The sequence below is a fragment of the Mchenga conophoros genome, linkage group LG17 (genome assembly GCF_057382185.1).
Source record: "Mchenga conophoros isolate Kocher_MC1m ecotype Shallow Benthic linkage group LG17, M_conophoros_male_GT1.1, whole genome shotgun sequence".
In the NCBI taxonomy this organism is placed as follows: Eukaryota; Metazoa; Chordata; class Actinopteri; order Cichliformes; family Cichlidae; genus Mchenga; species Mchenga conophoros.
This window is the reverse complement of record NC_140542.1, coordinates 36,387,193-36,414,263: the sequence shown is the minus strand read 5'-3', so window position 1 is coordinate 36,414,263 and position 27,071 is coordinate 36,387,193. Positions and strand designations below refer to the sequence as shown.

At 40.4% G+C, this 27,071-nt stretch overlaps 1 protein-coding gene across 3 annotated transcripts in view; it reads left to right on the top strand.

Moving 5' to 3' along the window:
• The window catches only part of tbc1d22a (TBC1 domain family, member 22a), a 164,953-nt gene that overhangs the window by 9,958 nt on the left and 127,924 nt on the right, over positions 1-27,071 (top strand). For all 3 annotated transcript variants that reach the window (XM_085251273.1, XM_085251274.1, XM_085251275.1), the window contains exon 5: positions 5,850-6,032. In XM_085251273.1, coding sequence (XP_085107399.1) covers positions 5,850-6,032 — 183 coding nt within the window. The remainder of the gene's footprint in view (positions 1-5,849; positions 6,033-27,071) is intronic.

The following is a 27,071-nucleotide window of genomic DNA, read 5'->3' as shown; positions in this document are numbered from 1 at the left end:
CAAATGGTAAAAAGAGTAGCTGCAATATCACATTAAACCTCAGCCACAGGGGCCTAGAGCCTGGTTGGCAACCACCAAGCTGGTTGCTATGGAAAAATGAGTATTCCCTGACCAGTTGTCGCAGGTTTGCTTGCTGTCAGTCGGTGAAATTGGTAAGAAAGAGAAAGAGAGAGCAATGCTGTACCAAAAACGTGATTAGTGCTAGCAGATGCCACGGTTGCTGGTAATTTGCATGGGAGTTGCTGACTTGTCTGCAAACACTCTCCAACTGCTTGCTAAGCAGTAGTAAAACTATGAAGAGCACAATGCAAACCAGATACTGTCTGTTTGACTTCACAGTAAGAGTTGCATTTTTGGAAATGTGTTGCTTTGAGCAGTAAAGGTGCTTGATGAATATTCTCAGCTTTCAGTTTGTGTAAAACTTCAGTTTCTCTCATGCTCTGGGGTTAGTTTGTGAGTAGGGCTGGGCCATATCATACTGTTCACGGTAATACAAGTATAATATTAGGCAACGATAAGAAAATGAAATATCGCAATAGAATATGAAAAAAACGCACATGTGCAGTGCCTTTGTTTTCATATGCACATGGCAGAAAAAGCATGGTGGCGACGGAGAATGAGAAGGGCGAAGGCGGATCGTTGAATGAAACAGATGAACCAGAATTCGTTTGTAAAAATGCTGCAACTTCAGTGGTGTGGAACTGGTTTGGTTTTCGACCGTCAGATACGCAACAAAGCACTATTTTTGGTAGAGCATGCAAGCAGGCCGTCGTTATTACCATGTTTTTCAGAAAATAAGGCACACTTAAAATCAATCCTTTGATTTTCAGAAAAATCGACAGTGCCCCTTATAATCTGGTGCGCCTTATGTATGAATTCTGGTTGTGTTTACTGACCTTCAACGGATTTTATGTGATACACGGTTAAAAAATCTGTCAAAAATGTTTTAGTACAACTTTGCTAAGCTACGAAGCCGCACCGCTTGATGGATTGTCAGAGCATTACGGCTATCGTAGGCAGGAGCCTCACGGAATAATACGTACTGGGCTTGAACATAACATTACCGTATTGTGTGTGTATAACCTCTTTTTAAGTTTTGTGGATATTATACATGGTTATACTCAGGATATGTCGGCCAGTTTCCACTGGAAATGCCTTTTGGTTAAACTGTCAGCAAGGAATTTGTGAAGATGTTTCAGCTCTCATCCAAGTTCTAAAAACAGAGGGTTGAGAGTCTCAGGTATTAAAACCGTAGTGAGTGTCGTCCGCTTTCGAAGTGACTGTTGACCCACTGTTGATCATGTGAGTCATCATGCGAGCCAAGGTGCAAAAAAAAAACAACCCCAAAAACAGATGTGGGTCATTACAATCACCGGGGGTTAAAGGGGAAACCACTTGCCCCACCCTATCGTGTGGCCTATCAAGGTCACCTGAGGTCGATAGGGGAAGTGCCTGAGAAGGGATCTCAAGACTGCATTTTATGTAGCTGATAGCTACGCATAATATTGACACTGAAGTCTCAGAATCAGCAAACCTGATGATTAGTTTTACATTAGAACTCATTATTCATTAATAAGTTGTGTTAACACATTTTAAGGCAATAGGGGAAACAAGCAGACTTAATGAATCAGACTTAATCAGAGGTCTGACTGTCAACACTGTTTTTCCACTGTAAGATAAAAATATTCAAAGATAAGAAAAGGAAAAATGTTTCAGTGTAGAGCGTAGTAGTAGTGTAGTAACATGTGTTTCTCCCCCCTTCGCTTCAAGTCCCTTTCCTCTTATATATGAACATGGGAGTTGAAAGAAACACCTTCCCACCTCCTGCACAGCTTCTCTGAGCGACCTGCCATGACCTCATAATACACAACAACCGTTCTGCATCATGGCTCCCTTTTATAGATGCGTCACTGTACGAAGCCTGCTCCACAGGTCACGTCAGTGTTCATGTTTAAATGTGACACTGTGTAGCGCTGTATAGCAACCGGGTATGTCTATAGACCGCAGCACCAGCAGCAGTAGCAGATGCTGAAGCTGTACATGGAGAGCCGTGTAGCCGACTGTTGTCCTGTCTGGCAGGTCATCTGTCTGTCTGTCTGCCTGGCTGTCTGCTCCACTGCCTGTTGCTGTGTTTAGATACAGATAACACGAACAGCCCTTCGCCTTCAGGCAGTTCCTCTTATCTGGCCTCCATGTACGGCTACATCATCTGTTGGGACAGGAGTATACAAGTCTTCTTTTGTCTTCTCTTATTTTGTCTTCTGTTTTGGGCTTTTTTTCTGTTCTGCTTGTCTTCTAAAATACATACTCTGCTTTTGTAACTGCCTGTCATGTTTGGGAAAAGTGCTCTTTATAAATGTTTGTACACTTGCTCATATTTATTTTGAATCCTTCCTTAAATGTAATATTTGATGTCTTACCGTGGCTTACGTAGTCATCAATTTTAAGCGTTTATTGATACTTACATAATTATTTGTAATAAAGATTTGTCTAATTTAATTTCTTTCAGTTAAAAATCATATTGTCTTTTACATGTTTAGCCAGCACAAAGCAGAAGTCATGATGATTGAACATTATACAGATGTTGTACAATTGGACCAATATTTTTGGCTTTGCTTCAGTAATGACGGATACTGGTGTTGTTGAATGCTGGCTGCATGTTTGTAAATGCAATTTAAAACTGTGTAAGATTTCTTTCTTTCCCTGGTATTGGTGCAAAATTTCACAATCAGTGCACCCCGAAATGTAACTTTCTCAACTTAGCTTTGCTCTTAACAGCCTTTTAAAAGGAAAGTTATTAAATTAACTATAAAAAAGGGCTTATTGTTAAAATGACACAAAGGGCTCCAGTAGAGAGAAGCTGCTGCCAGCTTGAATAATCTTTTTTAATTTTTCTAAGTGCAAATAAAGCACTTGAGAACAGATTTGTAGCCTTTTATTTGTTCTTGTAAAAAGTGAAAGGGGTATTAAAATCGGCAGCATTCCAGTTTTCTTAATTGCTGCCAAATGCTTGTGTGATTCTGGTTTTGCTTTAGGAAATGTTGGCAGTGTGGACGACAGGGCGTTTAAAAATTTTTTTTTATGAACTTGCCCAGTGTGATAGGAGCAGTGTCCGTCTTCACATTGAGGTCCTGATCTCACACACTTGTCTGCGTGCTGTCTCTGCTTGGTTTTGTGGGACTCTTTCTGTTGTTTCTTCTGCACATCTGGTAGAACATGTGGCCCTCAATACTGAATTAATGTGTTTGTCTATCCAGTATAGAGCCTTCACGGTTATAAAACCACAACTGCCGCTTTACTGGAAGCTCATTCAATAACAAGCCACCAGCCGTAACTACATCTGTTAACACCTGCATACAAACAATACAATAATGTCATATCTAAGTACTCTCTTTGGGCTCTAAAATGATGTGCATAAAGTGATTCTCACACATGAATTGTGGTAGAAGTTTATGCCAGAAGTTGCCTTTTCTTACTAGTAGTATGATCGACATTAGGGGCATGACTGTCCTTATCTATTGTTCCCACTATATAATCCCGTATACAGCTCTGTTGCCATGACAGATTTTGTAATCATTACTGAAAATCCTTTGTTTGGTTTAGATGAAGGTGACAGGACAGGAAGCACACAGTACATCTGATTGGACTATGTAGACAGTGAGACAAGTTTTGTAATTTTTGCCTCAGTATACCACCATGTTGGACCTTTAGCTTTAATTCAACAGAAGTTTTGGTTTACCAGTTTAGGAGTTACAGCCATTTTTATACATAGTCTCCCATTTTTACAGTTAATTGGACAGCTGACTGACAAGCAATTTCATGGCCAGGTGAGATTTGTGGCCTTGTTAGTCCATTATTAGTAAAGCTAAAAAGTGTTGAACTTGAATTTGGTGTCTTTTGACTGGAACCTTTGAGTGAGGTCCAAACAAAACTGATGCGAAGGAGTGAAGTGAAGAGATTGCAGAACTTTAATCAAAAGCACTCTAGAGAGGTAAGTGAATCATTGTCAAAGTCTCAAATTGAGAGGTTCCTTCATTAATGGAAATACAGACAGTTTACCCCCAGGTTACACAGAAGAACAGGAAGGACAGACTAGATAAATAAGATACCATCTCTTATTCAAAGCCAGATAAAACAAACATTAACCTGTACCAGAATGATGGGAAGAGAAGGAAAAAAGCGGCTTTTGAGGCAGTGTTACGATGAAGGCATGCATGACTGCCATTGGAAGCGGGAAACCAGTGTTTATTGATAATGGGACTGCTGATAGGATAAGCAAGATGAATATTGAAGTGTACAGGACTATACTCTCTGACAGCTTCAGCCAAATGGATCAGACAGCGCTTCACAATTCAAATGGATAATGACCCAAAGCATACCGCAAAAGCAATCAAAGAGTTTCTAAAGGCAAAGAAATGGGATAAAGTTAGCGACCTAATCTCAACTCAATAGAGCATGCGTTTCAGTTGAGACAGCACTGAAAGCAGCAACAGAAGGTGGCTGCAGTAAAAGCCTAGCAGAGCAGCTCAAGAGAGGAAACGCAACATTTGGCGATGTCCATGTGTTCTAAACTTTCAAAAAAACCTTAGGATTTGTCCAATTATTCTTTTTGAGTCTTTAGAAAATATGGCCACTATGTATAAAAGTGGCTGTAATTCTTGAACAGTTAATGCTCACATTTTTTGGAAAACCCTGTGAAATAAACCTGAAGTCTGCAATTGACAGTAACTGTAATATTTAGACTTGCTGGCCAGGCTAATGTCGCTTTCATGTTACTGCAGCTGTTCCTCTCACATACTGACGGACTGACTTCCCACAGTAAATCAGCTGTTAGAATTGAATCCCTGACCAGTGCAGCTCGATGCAGCTTTGCTGTTACAAACATTAGAGGTGGAGACGAATGAACCATCGAGGACTTGATTTTTAGTTTAATGACATATTTTCTGTCTGCTCTTCACGTGGCTTTTCTGCTCATCTCTTGCAGAGTGCTCCGAGCTAAAGCTAGCTGCACAGTTAAACGGACTTCACTCGCAGATGGGCTCACAGTTTGGCCTGAGAGAGTCGCTGCACTGCGTTGCTGTTTTTACAATTAAAACGTAAAATTACTAAAAGAAAAAAGGAAAGTTATGCGCGATATGACAGATTTAGGTGTCACACTATTATCCTTGTCTTTTGGCCACACTAATCCTGCATGAAAATCTGTTGCCATGACAACCCTTGTTATCGTTGCTGTAAATATTTAGTTTAGTTTACATGGAGGTGACAGGACAGGAAGCGCACAGTAGACATCTGATTGGACCGCATGGACTTTTCTCACATGTAGTCGATTGGTGCAGCAGGCAGAAGGGTTCTCAGGCTGCAGTGCGTGCGAGTAAATGGTTCTGTAATTTGATATCAACTCAATTAGCTTGAAAAAGCCGCTCTTCAATTTAACTTTGTCTGCTGTTCACAGCAACCTCACGTTATCTCGCCTGCTGTTTAACTTGTTATCACCGTACACCTACCTTTTGCTGCCAGACACGGTGTCAACTCACCACAGCTCAAATTAAAGTGCAGCGAATGCCCTGCACATTCAGGAGGCAGAGCATTTTTAAATTGCAAAAAGTGATCTTTGAGTAGACACAATTTTTGCAGTTGAAATTTTTCTCTAGGAGTTTGATGAAGATAAAAGCCATCTGTCCTTTTTTACATATGGATGTATGTTTTCTTTAATGTAGCAGCAAGCCGTAGACCTTCATCACATATTCCGTGTTTTCTGCATGATGTAGAGCTGCATCGTCTCAATCCTTTGGATGTGTGTTTGTGTGTTTATGCAGCCCTAATTTCTCTCATCTCACTCCTTCCACCAGATGCAGCAGGTGAGCATGCAGCCCTCCACAGACAGCGGTCTCTGCCCCATCGGCCTCCTGTCATCCCTCTAGTGGCTCGCATGGCTGACCAGAACACATCTGGCACTCCAGCCATGACCGAGAGGGAAGCGTCCCGCCTAGATAAGTTCAAACAGTTGTTGGCAGGACCCAACACAGATCTGGGTAAGAGAAATTTGTCCACCAGTCTCCGTCTGTCAGTGTTACAATGTGTTCTGTTACTTAGTTCACTTGTCTCGCTATTACTTTGTCTCTCTAGCGTTGCCTTATTTCTTTTGTTCCCTGAACTCTTTCACGTTTTCATTTCCTTGCACTCTTTTGCTTCCCACTCTGTCTGCCAGCTGTGTCGTGCTTTTAACAATGCTGCGAGGGAGAAAGTCATCCAGCCATCTGGACATGCAGATTACAAGGGGGGAAAAAATACCCCAACAACAAAAGCCAATGACAGGCCTTTGTTCTAACCAAACGACAGGCCTTTATTGTTTATCCAACCCAAGAGATGTTGTTTGCTACCACTGCTTACCCCAGTGGCCGTGAAATCCTTGTGAACTCTTTGCATTTGACTCTGTGTCCTTTGTAACTAACTTTTGGCAACTTGTGCGCATTAGCTTGTTGCATCGATTCCCTTGTTTCAGGTAATTAAGTTACATCGAAGTAGTCATCAAACGAGTTATCTGAGTGCAGAATGCTGAGTTTTGCGATCCATCCAGTGACTAGTCTGCAATTTGCAGCATGTTATGTGATGAAATGTCTGTGATTTTGGCTGGAGAACATTGCTTCTGAATTTGTGGAATTATTGCAGTTGTTATAGCAATGGTTTAAATCACAGCAAGGTGGGAAAGCAGGGAACGAAGAAAAATCCCACATTTTACTGAGGTGTCTGCAGTTGTATTCAGGGTTGGATGAACATATGTCAGTCCTTCATGAAGAACAAAACACTGGACCACAAACATTGTTTGACAAAAAAAAGTTAAATGTGGAACTGTGAAAAATACATACGTAAATACTTAAGTGAGGCCAAGCTGAGGCTTAGAGCTGCTTGTCTCAGCGTATATACACGTCTGTCAGTTACCTTTGACAAAATCCAAGTCAGTGAGTTGTTAAGAAACAAGTAGTAAAAATAGCACCTACAATACAGTTGTTTTATCACACGGAAAACCTATAGAGACCAACATAGTATATAATAAAAAAATCACATATTGACATTTGAACAGTAAACCTGAGACTAATGACCAAAAATTGTAGATGTTTGTCTTCTTCCTCGTTAGTTTGACCTGAGGTTACCTTTGGTCAGAGCAGAGACTTTTAAAAGCGGCTGAGTTCGTGTGGATTATTGGTGCAGGATGAACTGTAAAAGTCGAATGTCTTTTAAAAGCCCTTTTGCTTTTAGACCCTCGTTGAGATTAAAGACGTACACCTGATGTCCTTGGGTTGTTTTTGTGTATTTAAGCTGCGTGTATGTGTTTGTTGAATGTGGCTGACAAAACGTAGTGAGGCCACTGTGGTGAATTTGATAAAAACAAAAACAAAACAAAACCACAAACTGCAAGGCTTATGAGGAGAATTGGTTATGTGCCTGTCTAAATACACTAAATATGCTAAATGCAAAAAGCTGTGTCAGACGTATTTCAGCGCAGAAACGACACAGTTTAAATACCGTGCCTTCTATTTTCAAATGACGACTGTGGTCTTAATTTACCGCAACCGAAAAGCTTTCAACGTGTATTTGAGACAGTGTATCATTAGAGACAAACATTTTCTTCAGGTTTTTCTTTACCTGATCACATTTAAGTAATTTCCTTGTTGTTTTTCTCATCTACTGTTTGTGCCTTGGTGATTTACTGTTTTGCTCTTGGTGCAAAATCAATGCTTTCTCGATCTGTTTCACATTAAACTGCATCCTGCATTCATATTGTCTTTCTTGGAAACATTTGAATTACAGGCCAACTGATACTGGAATTTTGAGGCTGCTTGAAAGAAAATAAAGAAAGTAATTTTCAAAACAGTTGTTGAGTAATAACAGGTTGAGGGAGCTAAAAAGGCAGCAGCTTAGCTAACCTGGCTCCAAAAGCAAATCAACTTCTACAAACATCCATATATATTTTATAACAAAAATAAACATGCTGTGGCCAAAAATTTTCCCTCCTAATATCCCTCCTTATAATAACTATAAATTCAATTAATTTTATATCCCTTTAAATTTTATTTATGCTTTAAGATGTGCATTATTAGGTTTAAGCCCCTCTATGTTGTACTGGTGCCTTTGGGTATATTTAATTAATATGCTAGCACTAATGATAACATATCGAATATCCCGTGAGATGTATCCATAAATCATGTCAATGCATCAAGCTAGCTAGCATTAGCTAATAACCTAGCACTCCACCCTTGCATCCAAATATTTTACTTCTGGCTTCAAAATCTAACAAGCAAAAAGTAATTTGCAAGTTTGGTCAAAAATATTAGTATGCAAAATAGTGACATCATAGTGCCTACAACCGTCTTTTATATACAGTCTATGTTTATAGTGGGCACACATACCTGTTGTGTAGTTATTCAGGCTTTAATTTGCAGCAGTGTTTTATCCAATTTACTTAGAATGTAATCATTCTCAGTAAATATGTGCTATTGCCATCATTATTGTTTGCAATCACATCTTAATTGTTACATTAATCTGCATTCTCATCACCTAATGGCTTAATACAGTGGGGCAAAAAAGTATTTAGTCAGCCACCGATTGTGCAAGTTCCCCCACTTCCAGATGACAGAGGTCAGTAATTTGCACCAGAGGTACACTTCAACTGTGAGAGACAGAATGTGAAAAAAAAAAATCCATGAATCCACATGGTAGGATTTGTAAAGAATTTATTCGTAAATTAGGGTGGAAAATAAGTATTTGGTCACCTCAAACAAGGAAAATCTCTGGCTCTCACAGACCTGTAACGTCTTCTGTAAGAAGCTTTTCTGTCCCCCACTCGTTACCTGTATGAATGGCACCTGTTTGAACTCATCATCTGTATAAAAGACACCTGTCCACAGCCTCAAACAGTCAGACTCCAAACTCCGCCATGGCCAAGACCAAAGAGCTTTCGAAGGACACCAGGAAAAGTATTGTAGACCTGCACCAGACTGGGAAGAGTGAATCTACAATAGGCAAGCAGCTTGGTGTGAAAAAATCAACTGTGGGAGCAATCATCAGAAAATGGAAGACATACAAGACCACTGATAATCTCCCTCGATCTGGGGCTCCACGCAAGATCTCATCCCGTGGGGTCAAAATGATCATGAGAACGGTGAGCAAAGATCCCAGAACCACACGGGGGGACCTGGTGAATGACCTGCAGAGAGCTGGGACCAAAGTAACAAAGGTCACCATCAGTAACACACTACAACGGCAGGGAATCAAATCCCGCAGTGCCAGACGTGTTCCGCTGCTGAAGCCAGTGCATGTCCAGGCCCGTCTGAAGTTTGCCAGAGAGCACATGGATGATACAGCAGAGGATTGGGAGAATGTCATGTGGTCAGATGAAACCAAAGTAGAACTTTTTGGTATAAACTCAACTCGTCGTGTTTGGAGGAAGAAGAATACTGAGTTGCATCCCAAGAACACCATACCTACTGTGAAGCATGGGGGTGGAAACATCATGCTATGGGGCTGTTTTTCTGCCAAGGGGACAGGACGACTGATCCGTGTTAAGGACAGAATGAATGGGGCCATGTATCGTGAGATTTTGAGCCAAAACCTCCTTCCATCAGTGAGAACTTTGAAGATGAAACGAAGCTGGGTCTTCCAACATGACAATGATCCAAAACACACCGCCCGGGCAACAAAGGAGTGGCTCCGTAAGAAGCATTTGAAAGTCCTGGAGTGGCCTAGCCAGTCTCCAGACCTCAACCCCATAGAAAATCTGTGGCGGGAGTTGAAAGTCCGTGTTGCTCGGCGACAGCCCCAAAACATCACTGCTCTCGAGAAGATCTGCATGGAGGAATGGGCCAAAATACCAGCTACTGTGTGTGCAAACCTGGTAAAGACCTATAATAAACGTTTGACCTCTGTTATTGCCAACAAAGGTTATGTTACAAAGTATTGAGTTGTATTTTTGTTATTGACCAAATACTTATTTTCCACCCTGATTTACGAATAAATTCTTTACAAATCCTACCATGTGGATTCATGGATTTTTTTTCACATTCTGTCTCTCACAGTTGAAGTGTACCTCTGGTGCAAATTACTGACCTCTGTCATCATTTTAAGTGGGGGAACTTGCACAATCGGTGGCTGACTAAATACTTTTTTGCCCCACTGTACATGGTGCTGGTTGACTTGCAGTTTGAATCAAAGTGTGCAAAATTAGTGTCCCTTGGACGACTTTGCACATGTAGACTGTTTTAATTTGCACACACACACACACACACACACACACACACACACACACACACACACACACACACACACACACACAGAGTGGGCATTAGCTATGGTCCTAAAATGTAAATGTAGGATTTCATTAGGCTTGAATAGCCTTCGTCAGCACACTTCTTCACCCCTTGAAAACTTTTCTAACAAACTGGTTCACAAGTCATCAGTGTTAGTCAACAGCGGTTGCAGCCGGCTCGGGAAAAGTGTATCTTGCACATCAGCAGAGTGTCTTGAGATGTCAGCCCCCATTAAGGCCTGCCAGGCATCACATGCTGACTGTCTAAATTTAGTTTAGTCCCTGCACCATGATTAGATACCCCAGAACGGGCGAGCCACGCTGCCGGCTGCTGGCAGCATGAAAGATGAACTTCATTCACAGGACATAATTAAGTGAAGGATTGGAGGAGAAGGGGGGTGCTGAGAGGTGATAGGGAAGGGGAGAAGGATGGGGCAGATAAGATAAGATAAGATGAAACTTTAATGATCCCCGTGGGGAAATTGGGTCATTGCAGCTCCAAAGAATGGGATATAGATGAAAATACAAAAGGAAAAAAATAAATTGCCAACATCTGATGGAATTTAAGCCTCTTGTAAACACAAAGGTAAATAATATCACTATGTGCTCACAGTTGGATGATTTGCTTTTGCTGTTACTTAGATTATTTTCAAAGACTTTTACAGCTCCCCTTTTTTTTTTTTTTTTTTTTTTAAACAATTTAAGAAGTTTTCATTTAAAAGTAAGATGACCAGACACATACCACTCCTTGTCCTTTAAGGGCAGGCCATTATTTCTGCTGCTGCCTGGGACGCATTAATGCTTATACAATTTGCACATACATACCAGCAGACTGTGTCAGTGGGGATGACACCCCCTGGTGTGGAAGGGAAATTTGACCGACTGTCCTTGAGCTCAAAGGACGAGGGTTGGGATGATCCATTGGCTGGTTGCTCGCTTGAATGGTGTAATTAATTGCAGAGGCAGCCATGTTTTGGGGCCAAGCCACCTGACATGGTTGGTCTGCCAGCCTCTAGAGACCAAATGTAGAGATGTGTGTGACTCGGTGCACAACCCAGCACCATTGGTCCCACAACTTAATACTTGGTTATGTACTACTGGTATTTGGCCAAGAAATAGTTTGGGTGCATTATATAAATATTTCACCTGTCAGTACATTATTTCTTTTTCTTGATCAACTTGCTTCAGGATCTCCTTTGCATTCAGAACTTTAACACCGCTGTCAGTTTCTCTCTTAACTGTCTCTCTCTCTTCATTGAACCTTGCGACAGGTTGTGACAGCAGTCTGTTTAGCATGTAAGGTCATGTAGAAGGTGATGACCTGTACGCTTGTAAGAGTAGAGTGATTGATGTCAGGTTGATCTCTGCTAATTATTCCTGATGTCCTGAGGCGAGCCGGTCTGTTGAGTGAACCTGAACACAGCACCCACGGTATGCACAGTGAGGGGGAAGCTATTTTAGACAGAACTGAGGGGGGAAGGGGGAAAAAATGAGTCCCGTCTACTACAGAGTAGAACTTTTGCAGTTTCACATTCCATGTTACAAGTGAAACACTGAAAAAATATATTTAGCGAGTTAATAGAGGTTTTTATTTTGTTTTTGTTTTTTTGGGGGAGCTGTACTTCAGATTCAATGCAAATCGCATCTCAATGAACCCAAAATGTACTTATTTTTTCCATTTGTTTTAGAGAAATGGAAGAAGAGATTCAACCATTAATTATTTTCATGATTAATCAATCAAGTGTAAGCTAATACTGAAAAATTTAATACTTGGACCCCATATTCATTATATCAGAAAATATTGAAACATCTCCATACAGCTTATTAAATGATCTTGTTTCTCTTACAAATGCTTCAGAAGTTACAAAACCATTACTATGGCTATTTATAAGCACTGATGGATTCATTGTTGGGATCACCTCAGACTGCTTCAATTAAAGCTTTAATGGGAATGATTAAAATTAGTCACCGTCAAATTAACAGATTTATTTATTACATTTATTAGATATTTGGACCGACACTTAGCCTAAATGATTTTTAATTTTCTTGACAGGTGGCATTGCAGTTCAGTTCATGCTTGGAGGTATGACTAAAAGTTTTTATCACGGTGCTTCTGAAAAGTTCTAGCAGTTTTCATGGTGGCATTATTATTACTCTTATTACTGTTGTTATTATTGCTTGATTGGCCTTTATGTAGACTTATGTTGGCTTAATATACTGTCCGAAGTGCTTGGAATAAACATTTTATTGTTGTGATAAAAGCTAAACTGTTTCACCATCTTTACGGCTTTTATTCATTTGTCAGCGTGCGAGGGGGCAGTTTGGACACTTAGCTTTGCAATTGCGATAACTTGAGAACAAGGTGACGTGGGATTTTGAAATTGTTGCCATAGGCATATCTACTAAAAATCTCGGACCAGTACGAATTGCAGTGATCTCGACCTCAAGGTCAAGGTCAAAGGTCAGCTTTTCTGAAAATTCAATTCAGTTCAATTTTATTTATATAGCGCCAAATCACAACAACAGTCACCTCAAGGCGCTTTATATTGTACAGTAGCTCGTACAATAATATGTACAGAGAAAAACCCAACAATCATATGACCCCCTATGAGGATTTTCAAATTCATACCATAGCTGCACCTAATAGAAGGCTGAGTAGTACTGGCAGCTGCGGCTACAGCTGTTTGTGAAAGGTGCCTGTTAGCCCACAATAGCACGTTACCTCCGCCTTAGCTGCTTTGCTGTGGGTGCACGTAGAGGAGCCGGCTGAGCATCTCTGGCAGTGGCGAACTGAGAACTGATGACTCGCCGGAACAAGTCTCTTTGAGCCACGTGGGCCACAGGAACTTTAAGTTCTTCATTCATTACCACGGCTCCACAGTTCATCAAACTTTTTGCTCACAGAGCTCTAATAGCTGTTGATTGGTGATTAGTAACAGTTCATGAAACATCCAGCTGTTTATGATGCGGGTAAACATCTTGACAAATGCACCGCTATATGGCACGTTGTGTTGTTGAACATTTGTGCGTGTGTGATGTGTTTAGAGACTGTATTTAATATTGTAAACTCTCTCTAAGTCACTCTCTAGGAGAGACTATAAGCCACAATTTTACAGACTTTATGCATATCTTTCTCTTTTAATACATTTTAAGACCAAGAGCTGGCATCTGACATCAAGCAGTTATTGCTGGATAGCAGAAATACTGCTGTTGCTATGGCAATGGTCTTTTCTCCTCTTTTTCTTTTTTGGCAGTTTATCCTTTCACTTCCACCTTTTCATCATTTCTTTTTCTTTCTTTGAGTCTTTTTTTCCCCCTTATTTTTGTTTGCTCAGTATTTGGTATATACTGATATGTGGTCACTTAACACACGTACTCCCACACGTGCCGGAGATCTGTGGGTCAGCAACACTGTAAATAACTTACAGAAACACATACAACACACACAAACCGATATCTAACATTAAGAAAGAGGAACAAACCAAACCAAACGGCTGCTCAGTGCGCAGGAACACACTTGCTTCCATTACCTCGCTGCCTGTCGGTGTGTCTCTACCCTCTGTTGGGGGTGCTGCAGCTCTTTGTTACTCTTGCAGCATTTCAGCGCCCGACTACCATCAGCCTCATTGCAGCAGCGGTGGTTTGGAGGCCTGCTACTTTCTGCCACGCTTTGCTCGCTACACACTTTGTAGTGCTACAATCTGCAATCCCGTTACACAGCAGTCACCATATGATAGGCTTACCATCAGGACCGTCTGCAAAGTTAATAGACGCTATCAAAGTGTGAATTGGCGATGTAATTCAATTCAGCTCGGTCTTAAAGCTTTGCCTAAAAGCACTGATCATGTGTGACGATTCCAGAGGTGTGTGTCACGAGCTCGACAATTATAAAAAAAAGAGATGATGTAGCTTCAGACTGGCCATCCTGCAAAGAGAGGGGACTCCATGTTCATTCTGATGAGACGCCAATAAAATCTATTTAAAGGAGCAACATTTTCCTTTTATTTAAAAGCTGGGAGAGATATTGTGAGAAATACTACATTTTTAAGACTCTGTTTTCTTATTTCCCCTTTTTGCTTTAAAATTGTATGCTGTGTCAGTCAGTGAATGAACATTTGTTTGTGCACGCTGCCTCCTAGCATGTCCCCAGGCGTAACACCTGACTTGATAAGGTTGATCCAACCACCAGCTGTCTCCTGTGTCAGTATCCTCACAGATTGTCTGGCTTAGTTTATTCATATGTTACACCATGTGGTCTTCCAGGTGAGTTTTTCATCCTCCCTTTCTTTCTTTTTAGGAAGCTTGACTGAACAGACCTCAGCTCTTACAGTTCTCTCCCAGCTGCTGAGAAATTTCTCCTTTATGTGCACGCCGGGCAGACGTACACATCTGCAGCCATCAGCTTTACCCTTCAATTCAGTATCTAAATTAATCCGTTTACTAACTTATATTTAAAATCGTGACAATTCTCCATTATAGCTCTGCCCACAGCCTAGTTGTGTAGTAATTTTATTCATGATTAATAACACAGCGTTCCTTAGCAGGCTTTCTTTTACTTCCTTAAGGCTAAATCGAGATAAAAAAAAAAAAATTCCCATTAAGTGTCAGGTTTAATTTCAAAAACCATATACAGTGAATAAAAACCAGCAAGTTATAAGGCAGATTGATAACCTTGTACTATTGCAGAAACTTTCAGTATATTTTTAATTAACCATTTATTCTGCAGTAAAGGAAAAAGTGGATTTCTGCATTCAGAATCGATGCTTATTGTGTTCGACAGCCCCGGTGGTGGTGGCTGACATTAAACATGGACACAATCTTAAATAATGAGGTCAGCAAATGCAAGTAATCCCTGTGAGTCAAAAGCTCAGGCTGTTTCCCGCTGTTTGTTCTGCTCTTGGCTCTATAATCTGTCATATATGCTTGATATGAATATCCTTAGAATGGTCAACTCATATAGGAAGTGACATATGCTGTGCAGACCTGTTTCAGATTGAAGATAAACTGAGCAGCCTGACCAAAGGTGAATTATTCTGAACTGTAAATCAGCCTGAGCTTCTCGAGAATTCGAGAATAAAAATGTGGAGCTGGACATAAGCATAATAGGTCCCCTTTTACAGGATCAGTTTCACCTCAGACCTTTGCTCTAGGCCAAAAGAAAACTCCCTCTGCAGTGATCAGCGTGTGTTTCAGATTTTGTTTTGAAGCACTTTAATGAGGAGTATTCACTGTTAACTATTGCAGTTTGGTAGTTTATATATAATCTAAAATATATAAATATTTGTGGACAGCAGCTCTTTCAGTCAACAGAAATGTTGCCTGCAACACTAACTTACCTGCAATTTAATATGACTGCAGAAAAGGTGTCACCAGGCCAGATATTTTTGAAAGTGTTTCACTCAAACCAGTTAAAGGCGAGGCAAACCTCGGGGAATTAACTATACAAATTCTCTGTGTTCATGCAAAAGAACACACACACACACACACACACACACACACACACACCTGTATGCTCATCTGTGTTCCGTGTCCTCTCCCAGCCATCTGGGCCATCCATCAGGTCTCCTGAGCAGGTATAATCCAGGGAGGGAGTATCTTTTTACAAGAGTCCCATTAGTTTACGAGCCGTCTGCTCCCTGGCGCTATCGCTTTGTCCTTTAGATGAGTTAGACCATTCAGGACTCTCTCACAGCATTCAAGGTTTATAGGAGGAGAGCTTAACTTTTTAATATACTCTGTGATAAAGGTGTCTGTCCTGATTGTATTGTTTTTCTGACCTCAGTGACTAAATATCTTCAGATGACTTGAATAATAAGCTCGAGAAGATATTGCATTCGCTGACTTTATCACTGAGGTATTTCCCAAAACAGGTACTTTGGGAAACACCGTTGTAAAATGTGCTTTATAAGCTTTACGTTTAATACTACACACATGAAGGAAAGATTTAAGAAATAAATTGTACTGGTTCTTATTGCGTGTAGATCTCACCACTATAGGTCAGTAGATTTTAGATTCAGTCAACAGAGTTGTGTTTTCTTACACCTCCCAGTTCAAGTGTATATCCCTAGCTACAGTGGCCACTGTAGGATAAACAGTGGTTGCCAACGTTCATCTGTAGTGAGTGTGGGTGGTCACCTCAACTGCCATGCATCATTTACTCTGTTTACTTTGGAAGAGGCTGTAAAAATTTTGTTAAATGAATCGATACGGAATCGATTAGTCAGTGATGCTCACTTCTGTCCAATGACAACAATACTAAGGTGAGGTGTAAAGGATATCCTGAACTTTTCTGCTCTGCTGTTAGCTGTCATTAGCTGCTGTTAGCTTTCATTAGCTACTGTTAGCTGTCATTAGCTGCTGTTAGGCAATGTTAGTGAAACTTTCTAACACTGTTGCACTCGGACGCTGCCATCACTGCCATGTGATTTCTTTTTCTTTTTTAGTAGGAAACTGGAGTCTGACATTAGCTGGCATAAAATTAGCTTATAACTGTTGTTGTTTTTTAGCTGGCTAGTTGTCAATGATTTGCACGTCTAATCTGCTGACAATAAGTAATTGTGACAGTATCAAGAAAAAAAAAACACGTTTTCACATTCACATCACTAGTTCAGGAAGTGGTGAGTAAGAGGTGAGGGGGAAGAGGATGACGTTTTATCCAGATGCCAGTGGCGTGGTGTCTTTTCTTCATGTTTTCACTTCATTCGTGAACGGGACCCTTTCTCAGGTGATAAAACATCATGTTTTGAATGTGAAGATGCAGCGTATGAGTGAAAATTTGCCTCTACTACACACGAACACCTACGGATTCTCTCCTCTGCCTTTGGTGTGGTACATATGTGGCTTGTCTCTAGTCACATAGATAATTAAGCAGAATGGTGATGATGTCCATCTTGGCCAGTGTATTCAAAATGGTGGTGCAACAATGTGGCTTCAGCAGATTGATGCCCGCTCCTGCATACATCAGTTAACATTATTTTTGCTTATTTAATAACTTCAGAAATGGCATACTGTGCCTTTAAGATGTAGCTGATGCTCAAAGTTTCATCAAATTGGTGTTTGTAGGTTGACTTTATCTTAAGCTGATGTATGTGGAAAGCTAAGTGTTCGCAGGATTGAGTTTGGATTTGCTGAAGAAGCTTCTGGAAGCTTCTGTTGCAGAACACAACTCTTTGGCCAGGTGTGTTTAGGTGTGTGTGTGTGTGTGTGTGTGTGTGTGGTATTCACGTGCGTGAATATGTGTGTTGTGTTTTGCCCCAGTGGTCGCGCTCCGATTGAATGATGCCTGAATAGTGCATGGCTTCGGCCCGCCAACCGTCTTCCCTCCTGCTCCCATCAGCTCCCTGCTCATCCAACACTGACTGACAGCACTTCTTCCCTCTCCCGCTGTCTTCTATTCTTCTTCCTGGCCTTCACAGAACTGTGCACACAGGCAGGTAGACTGACTGACAGGCAGGTAGACAGGCAGACATGGAAGGGGTGCAGGTACACACTCTGACATGCACATTTACAATCACACATGTGTGCACACTTCCTTATAGGAGCTCAATTTGATTTTTTTTTCATTACTTGGTTGTTTATAGTGAGTCCTCCCTTGCTGAAAGGAGCTTCTTAGCTCTGTTGTTTCACTCTTTCAGTCCTTTGTCATGCTTGGATGATTGTATTGGTGGCACTTGACTATATACTTTGTGCACACTCAAGATCCCAATAGGTGATAACCCAACAAATAACCCGCTCTTTGTGGAAAATGCAACAAAAATTCCGCTTTGAGATTATTTTTGTTTTGAACGAAGCAAGACTCGGAAGCCCAGAAACGTACGTGAAGCTGACAGATCCAGGATTTCTTGCAGCATCTAAATGAGCAAATGGAGGTAACATATGCTGTTAAATCATTTGGATGCACAACCTGTAACATGTGGCAATGCTGGTGGAAAAAACTATGAGTCTATGAAAAACTTGCAATTATGTAGCAGTTTCACTTAAAAACTTAATTTAAAACAATACAAATCATCCAAGAAAATTGCCGTCCAACCGCCTAGCCCTGAACAAAACCCGTGTTTAGGTTGTCAGTCCAGACAAAAACGAGGGACCAGAGCATCTTCTCACATGTGCTGTTTCTTACATTAGGCTTTCTGAACACAATAAAGTGTGTTCCTCAGGATTTGTTTTCTTATTTAACATCTTGGATTACGCAGCCATTTTCATTAGAAGCTGAAATCCTTTTTAAAGTGAGGTAAATTGTGTTTAATTAGCATTCAAAAACCTAAGGGTTCAGTGAGCATTACTAGTGTGCTTACATCCAAAAATTCATCTAATATTGAAAATCTCACCGTGTTTGTTAATGAATGCTGCTCGTCTCCTAATTGTTTAAGGTCTAAGAAGCTACAAAAAAAAGAAGAGAAACTTATCTGTTGAGCAAGGCTCAACAAGTCCTGCAAATTAAGAGACAAACTGGAATGGCACACTTGCAGAGCACGCTCTTTGCCAATGCACTGCGCACTCTCACAGTTTTTAAGAAACTGATCTGGATCAGCATCATAATCTAATGGGTTCTTTCTATGCCTGTGCTCTGCCTGTCTGCCAAGTTGCATTAAATTGGTAGTGTTTTGCACAGTCCTGCTGATAAACAGAGACAAGCAGCACCTCTGATGGGGCTCTACTCGGCCTTTTGCCTTAGTGGAGGAAATGTATCATTTGTTAAAGCCCTTTGTGGTTTATGATCTCATGTTCCTATTTGCAGGCTGATATGGTTTGTCTGCGCCTTCTAAAATTGCTGTAAATCAGTGTTAAAAAATAAATCACATTGATGTGATTGGGCATTGTTCAAAAAAAGAGCATGGTTTTAGTTAAAATAAAACAAAGACTGGGTGATATGTTGTTAAATCTGTTAATTTTATATATTTAGAAACAGATAAGTACTGTTTGCTTTTTGAGCCAAAGTATCTCAATCTGTGGACTATCTGTATATCCTTTTTGGAATTAGTATGTGACATAATTAAAAGATGTTGAGGTACCAGTAGTAAATATAACCAGATTCAGACCTTTTCAGAGTTCAGAAACCCAGAGGAAGGAGAAACACAATGAAACACGCAGCCACAACACTGCTAGAAGAACAAACCAGAACTGGGTTTCAAGTTTACAGGTGTATGAGAGTCAGATTATAAATTGTTATAACCAACAAATGACCAAAAACACTCAAACAGATCGTTTGCATAATTCCAAAAAGAAGAAATACAAGTTGTCAGTGACATTGTGACACTGAGAGCAGGTGGATATGTGTGGACCCCGCCCACAGCCGTATGTCAGAGTACAGACTGTTCTCACACACGTCATGGATATAAGGTTCAGTTTCATGTGCATAGGGCTGTCAGCTCTTCATCTAGAAGGTCTTCAGAAACTTCAGGAAACTATAACTAAAAGTAAAGTACACTGGATTTATGGAGAAAACAATGTTGCTTCACCTGCCTCAGCTGATGCAGCCAGTGGACTCAAACAGGAAGGTCATAAGGTCACAAAATAAATGTTAGATTTAAAAATACTGAATTTTTTTTCTAATAGAATTATTTATTTTTCTCATCTTTACCTGGTAGTTACTTCCTCAGTTTACTGTTTTTAGAATCGCTGTGGCCAGTGGCTTTGTCACTTGTTCAAAAACACTTGTTCATGAGGAAAATACTTGATTGAGGCTGTGTTCTAATGCAGGTTTCTTAATAATCTAGAAGTAGGATTAACTTGTCTTTACAGTGCTGCAAACCCTGGAATTTATTGAGAAAGGCCTCTGTCTTTAACAATGTCTGAACTAGCTAAATGTTAAGGAAGTGATCCTGTGACCCACATGTATGTGCCAGAGAGAATCTGGGTCAGAGAGGTGACAAAGACACATTCTCTCCTGCTTTAATAAGCACAGTTGAGGTGGCCTTTATCAAGGCAGCCAGCCCCGTCTGCTCAGTGAAGCTGCTGTCTGCGACGGTACATGAGTGAATGCACTGGAAAACTCCGCCTTGCGCTCATTTGACGTGACCTTTACGTCCCCTTGATACTGCTCTCAGAGTTTGGTTGTGTAACACTTTGGGTTATCTTGGCTGGTTAAATAAGTTTTAATGAAATATAAACACGATAAAACATATTGCGCCCTTTGAATGTTTCAAGAGTCACTGAGCATTTGCTCCCTCCGAGCGCCCCCCCCATCAGAGGAGCTGTTGTGGGTGTTCAACATAAGGTACATGGTGTTCTAATCACCCCCTGTGGTCCCGGCTTAACTCCAGCCAAGACAAAGTGAACTCCTGTAAGTTCATGCATAATGGAATACAGTAGCCACAGAGAAGAGACTCGCAGCACTTGCCCTTGAGTTGTTACAGGTGTTGGGATTTTTTATTTTTTTATTTTTTTAAATGGTGGTAAGAAATAAGGCTTCATCCAAGGTTGGGTCTGTCCCTCCAGAACAATCCGTTGAGATCTGTGTCCAACATGAAAAACACCCACGATACTGATCATGTTAAGTCCAAAGAACCTTATAACATAATGAGATGTTTTATTGGTCTCCACAGGGTCCCCTCTTTCACTTCTCTATATGTGCTTTGAAATAACTGCCTGTGGGGTGAATTGACTTTAAATAGAGGTTTTGCTTTAATTTTGTCTGTCTCCAGAGACCTCTTTAAAAGAAATGTCCTTATAGTTTTTTTTCTCTTCTAGATATTATGATGTATAGCGAGGAATGACAAATTTGTCAGCTAAAAGTGTCTTGTTTGCATTGCTAACTTTGTTCGGTGAAAGTGACGCCGACAGCTAGTCCCTCGTCACCTCCGGGACAGTTGCAGAAACTTCTCCGCCCTTCATTTTGACAAGTGCCCGCTGAGCAAAAACAACAGATTAATTTTCGAAATGTCACAAAATGCCTTTAATTTATTCCAGTGGAGTTTGGGTTCGGCTGTCTCATTCATAATGCACAAGAGATGCCCTAGAGAGTTATATGTTTTTTGAGAGATGAGCTAGCCTCGCACTAATGAAACGACATCTGCAATTTAGCCTGTATGTCAGCTATGCTCATTTTGCCCTCTCTATCTCTGCCCACTGTGGGAAATTGAGTTTTATTCCTTAGCAATGAGTTCTTGGGAATTGCAGTATGGTTGTGTAGTATTCATTTAGGAAATGGCAATTTTTTTTCTTCTTCTTCAAAAAAATCAGTATTTAAAGACTCTTTTGGAAGAATAGTGCGTCACCTTGGAGTAGATTTTACAGATGGATTATAGATTTATATATTTCCTCATGCAGTTCTCAGCTCAAGGAAGCCTTTTAAGCCAGGAGTAGTTAGAATGTGTGATACTGGAAGGTTGGTCCATTGTATTTTCATGTACAGAACCAGTGTGTGCATACGTCCTCCTTACAGTCAAGCTGTGGGTCTAGAACCATCAGCGCTCACGTTGGGGTAACTAATTTTGATTCTGTAGTCGTCCGGCTCTCTGCTGGGGAATGTTTGGAAGACGGTGAATTGCAGGAATAGAGGTCGTTTTCTCTATAGGATGTAGGGCACCTTTCCTTGTTCTGCTAGCTGCATGGTGTAAGTAAATATTTGCACCTTGCCCTTCGGACGCACCGCTGCGTATCTACATACACAAGCAATGCAGTCCTTCTCCCACAAGCTGTTCCTGCAGAATATTTGACCACAAAGGACAGAGGCGTTTTGAAAATCACTGCAAAATCAGGATGTAAAGACCATTAGCCAACTTCTGCCCCATGCCCCTTCACTCCCCTCCTCTGTGCAGCCTACGGAGAGATTAATGCTAGGTAGGTGAGCTATAACATAGTTTAATTAAGCCCGAATCACCAAGATTCATGGACCTATTTCTTTGTCTGACAGTGCAAATGAAGGTTCAAAGGGTGCAAGGCAAGAGGAGAGACACCTTTTGACAGGCTGTTAGGAGCATAATGAATGTGGAGGTACACATAGGATAACTATTTCACCCTTAAGGACTGTTGCAGATGATTTCTGCATAACCTCAGTGCAGGTATTCTACTCTACATATCTGAAAGGTAGATGTCGTGGCAAGCAGCCTCGTGCTAGATTCAGATATATGATCAGCCACCAGTGGTAAAGATGTAAAAGTTCATCCTATAATGGGGAGGCGTTAAAATAATAGAAGAATAATATGCCCCGGACCCTCTGACGTGCAGTCGTGGTAATCAATATGCGGAGTACTTCTCGAGCCTGCAAAACAGGATGTTCCCCGAGGACAAGCACAGGAGCGGTGCGATTCGAGTGCAAACAGAGCGGCTGCTGTGCAGATCGATCTCAGCTTCTGTGGCATCAGGATAGCGTTATGCATTGGAAGTAACATGAAGTATCGCATTATGAGTTATTCCCCAAACAGAATGCGAACTGTGGAGGAAAAAAATACTTTTGAATAGGACAGAAGATTGTTTCCTGGCACAGTGTCAGGCACAAGATGAATGGCTTGGAAATAGAAATGCCTCAAATTGATGTTTTTACTAAAGATATAGATATTTTTTTCATTTCCATCCGTTCTTTTTACTTTTGAAAACCCATAATTTTTGGGGTTGTATCTCCAAATATTTGTATCATGCTGCGTTTTTAAAGATTCCAGCAGTTGCATTGTATTTTTTTCTCTCTTTTCTAAATGCATTTATTTATCTTTTGTAATGTCTGGTCCAGTTTGTGTCATGATTACATAAACTCCCCCCAAAAAGTTTTAAGATGAGTTGAAAGGCACATGAAACACGAATGCAATAAAACCCACACAAACAAAACCATAAATACAAAGTAATATGTTTTTAACACTTCCTGCTATTCTTTTTAGATTTGTTGTTTGCGTTTTTCAGAATGTAGTTCTGAAACCAGTCCTGCAGCTGAAATTACATATTAATGTACTCTTTAGTTCTCTGAAATAATATACAGGATTCTTATGTATCAAACTACATTGTCATTAATAATCCACAATGCAGTTTAAACGGTAAACATGTCAACGTGATGTCCCCCTCTCTGCCTTTAATCAGGACAGTAGTTTTGCAGAATCAACCTTGTGCTTTGTTCACTATGACCTGAAACTAGCAGTTGAGCTCATAATATCATCAGTAAAGTGTTTGCTGGGATCACAGTGCAACAGAACTGATGACACAACTCACTGATTTTTAACCAGAGGTGGTGTTTCTTTAGAAAGAATTAATGCATTAGCTTGACTTTTCAAAGGATGCTATGCTCCTTTTTTATACTGTTAGAAGCTAAGTAGTGTGCCTGAATAGGTACATATTACTGCTATTCATGCAGAAGTATGTTGAATGATAGTACACATAGAATATGGGATTTTGAATGCAACAGCACTGATATCCACGATTTTTAAAAATCTGGTGAGTAAATAATATTTCTGTTGCAGTTGGGTTTGATTGGACAACTTTGGTGCTGCTGTGATTTAAATGTCCACACCATACAATTGTAGCAATAAAGGAAAAGCAGCCTCCCAAGTGTCGTCTTCAACTTGTTGTAGTGTTGTGGAGCAAAAAGGGAAGGAATCCATTCTTTTGCTTTGCGTTTTTTATGGTCTGTGTGATGTCTGAAGGAGTTTTTTTTTTTTTTAAAAACTACGACCTGCTGCTGCACACGCTGCCTTGGGGTAATCGACACCTTCCCACATCACGGTGCTCTGACTGTCTCTGAACCAGCAGACCCATGCTGTGCACTAGATCACTGTATTGAATTTCTATATAATTAAAGTCACTGGGGGTAAGGTAAGAGAGAAATTTTAAGTGGAAGATGCGCAGGAACTAAAGAGAATAAATAGCTGCTCCCATCAGCTGAACAAGCTCTAATGCGTTTCACTCAATTTAGCCAATGGACTTAGCCCATTGCTGTTTAGCTGATTGCTATTTCCTATTCTGCTATCTGTCACTGGCTCTGCGTTGCATTTGCCTTGAAGAACAGGCAAGGCAGAGTCATTTGGCAGCGCTAATCAATACTGTTCACTCTGTGCAAAGACCTTATCAATTTCCAGCCGGTTCCATGAATAGGAGCAGAGGAGGAACTTGGCTTATTTATTAGGTACATTTGTTTTTTCTTTTTTTGTTTTTTTTTTTTCTCACAGAAAAAAGTATGTTAAGGTGGTGGCATTTCCTTTGCTCAAAAATCAATCCTCTGTCTTTCTTTCACTCGGAGAATGCAGGTAAAACAGTGGCAGTGCAATTACAAGTGAAGAGATTTCCATTCCTTTTTTATGTTTCCCTCAGTTTGGTGAATGCTAATGGGGGCTTGTAGATTTGCAGGGCACGGGCAGAGCGAGGCCCATCTGTGAATAATGGATGAGTTAATGTTAGCGAGAACTCATCTTGGAACCCACTCCCCAGAAGAAATACATATAATTTTTTATCTTTGGTTTCCTGGACTGCGTGATTCTGATTGGCAGGGTCATCCAGTCATCTCACGTACCTCTCGTGTAGAGCTTCATATCAATGAAGACCAATGCAGTATACCACAGTACGGATTTCTAGCACGTCCAACTGTGTGGCGTCATGTATATTTACTAATATTTCTTTTAGTCGATATCAGTGTTTCCTTCAAGCTTAAAGGTTTCTTTTTACTTTAGAGGGTTTGAAAAGGATTAAGCTTGGTTTAAATGCTATTTATTTTCTGTCAGAAATTTAACATTGTAGAGCTATATTTTAAACGAATAACATTTTTATATATATTAAAGTAAAATCTTAAATCTGACTAGGCAAAAGGTTGAAGAGCTACAGAAGAACACAGGTGAACTGGAAAACTAAATTCTTTGGTCAGTTCCAAAGAAACGAAGTAGCTGTAATAACTACTTCTATACTGTTTTTATTTCTTTTTTGTATAGAAACAAACTGTTTCCAGTTGTTAAGAAATGTCCCCATAAATAGAAAAAAGGAACACTGAAATGATTTTGTATATATCCTCAGTACAAATTTAAAAAATCCAATTCACTTTTATTTATATAGCGCCGTATCACCACAATTGTTGCCTTAAGGTGCTTTATATTGTAAGGTAAAAACCCTGCGATAATACAAAGGAAAAAAACCTTTCAAATAAAATGAAGAAGAACTTAAACAAAACTGACACTCGGTTGCGGTCTGCTTATGCTCCAGGAGGAACAAAGGGGACATGAAGTGCAGTCTCAATGAAGTGGGCAGTGAGGCTCATATATGGATCAGATGTGTGACTTGTTCATGAGCAGCAATCCGAACACAGAAGTTCATCCCTCTGTTTACGCTCGGGATGTTTACGGCCTTGGAGTTGGTAACGATGCTCAGCTACTTTAATCAGCTGCTTAAATCGGACATTTTCAACTGTGGTTACCGGCGTTGTCTATTGTAATGGTGTTAGCTGCCTTTGTAGAAACATGCTTTTGCAACAGTGTGTGCTCTGCTCTGCTTGTTTGGCGGAGGTTAAATAGCCAGATTATCTCCACGCTCCCGATTTCCTTAACAACGTCCTCGTGTTTTGAGCCTGGGGTTGTGCCGTTGGGGTGTCACATGTTCGATATCACTGTTGCTTGAGTTTTCGCTCAACATGCTGGTTTGTAGCTTCTCAAACATTAGCGCTGCTGCTGCTGCTCGGACTCGACTCCAACCACAATTTTTTCCGCGCTGCACTCTTCTCATTGTCATTGTCATTCTGTCAACTTTATATTGACCATGTCTCATATTATAGAAACATTTTTGGTTGATAATGCTTTTTATTATCAACCAAAAATGTTCTTTTTTTTATTATTTTTATTATTTTATTGCCCTGCTCTGGATGAGTTGGAAATCCGCATCATCTTGAATTTCCTCCTTAAGAGGAACCTGTTTTATGAGACGTTATGCCTTTGCTAAATGAATTGGGATGAAGCTATAATTTTGTGTTTTCAGTAGACACTGGGTCGTGAAAACGGCGTAAAATCACTAGTTAAAAATTTTAAAAAAGCAAACCCTAACAAAGCAAAACAAACAAGTAAATAAAGTTTGCCTTAAAATAAGGTTTCAAAAGCCTCCTTCCAACAGAGATTCTTGTACCGTGCGTGTGCCATCACTCGAACCTTTCATTAGCCCAGAAAAACAGGGAGATCTACCTAATCTTTGATGTGGTAGTGTATACATAAGCCTGTTACTACACAGCTGAAATAGTAGCATCACAATTAACCAACATGTTTGCTGGTTTAGTTGGTGATTAGCTCTTTGGGGCAGGGAACTTTCATATTTGCCAGATTTATTTATTTATTTTTTTTAGACTGTCTTTCGTCTGATTATGATTCCTCTGCTAAGACCAACCTTTGGCCTTTTACTGCTTTTACTGCTTTAACATTAAATCAGTCAGGACCCTTTCAAATGATGCCATAGTTAGTTTAGGTTTACAGTCTAGTAACCAGTAAAATCACCTCACTGTTTGTTGTGAGCATCCTTTGCCTCCTGCATTTCTCCACAGTTTTAAAAGGAATTGGAGAACTCTTGGAGGATTCTGTGGACTTAGCCTGTCTCAGTCGTTTCTGTTTCTCGCTGGTATTTCTGGCTCAATAACGTTGAGATCAGGGCTCTGTCAGCCTCTTACCATCTGCTGCAGGAATTCTTCCTGCTGCTGAAGACGGTTCTTTGTGACTCTCTCTTTGGGCTCGTCTTTGTGCTGCAAAACGAATCTGAGACCATCCAGACACCTTCTTTATGGTGCACAGATTCCAAAATATAAACTGTCTTAAAGCTTTTCACTGTATTGCATTGTTGTGAGGAAATTGAATACTTTACAAAGAATTCTACTGAAATATTAGAT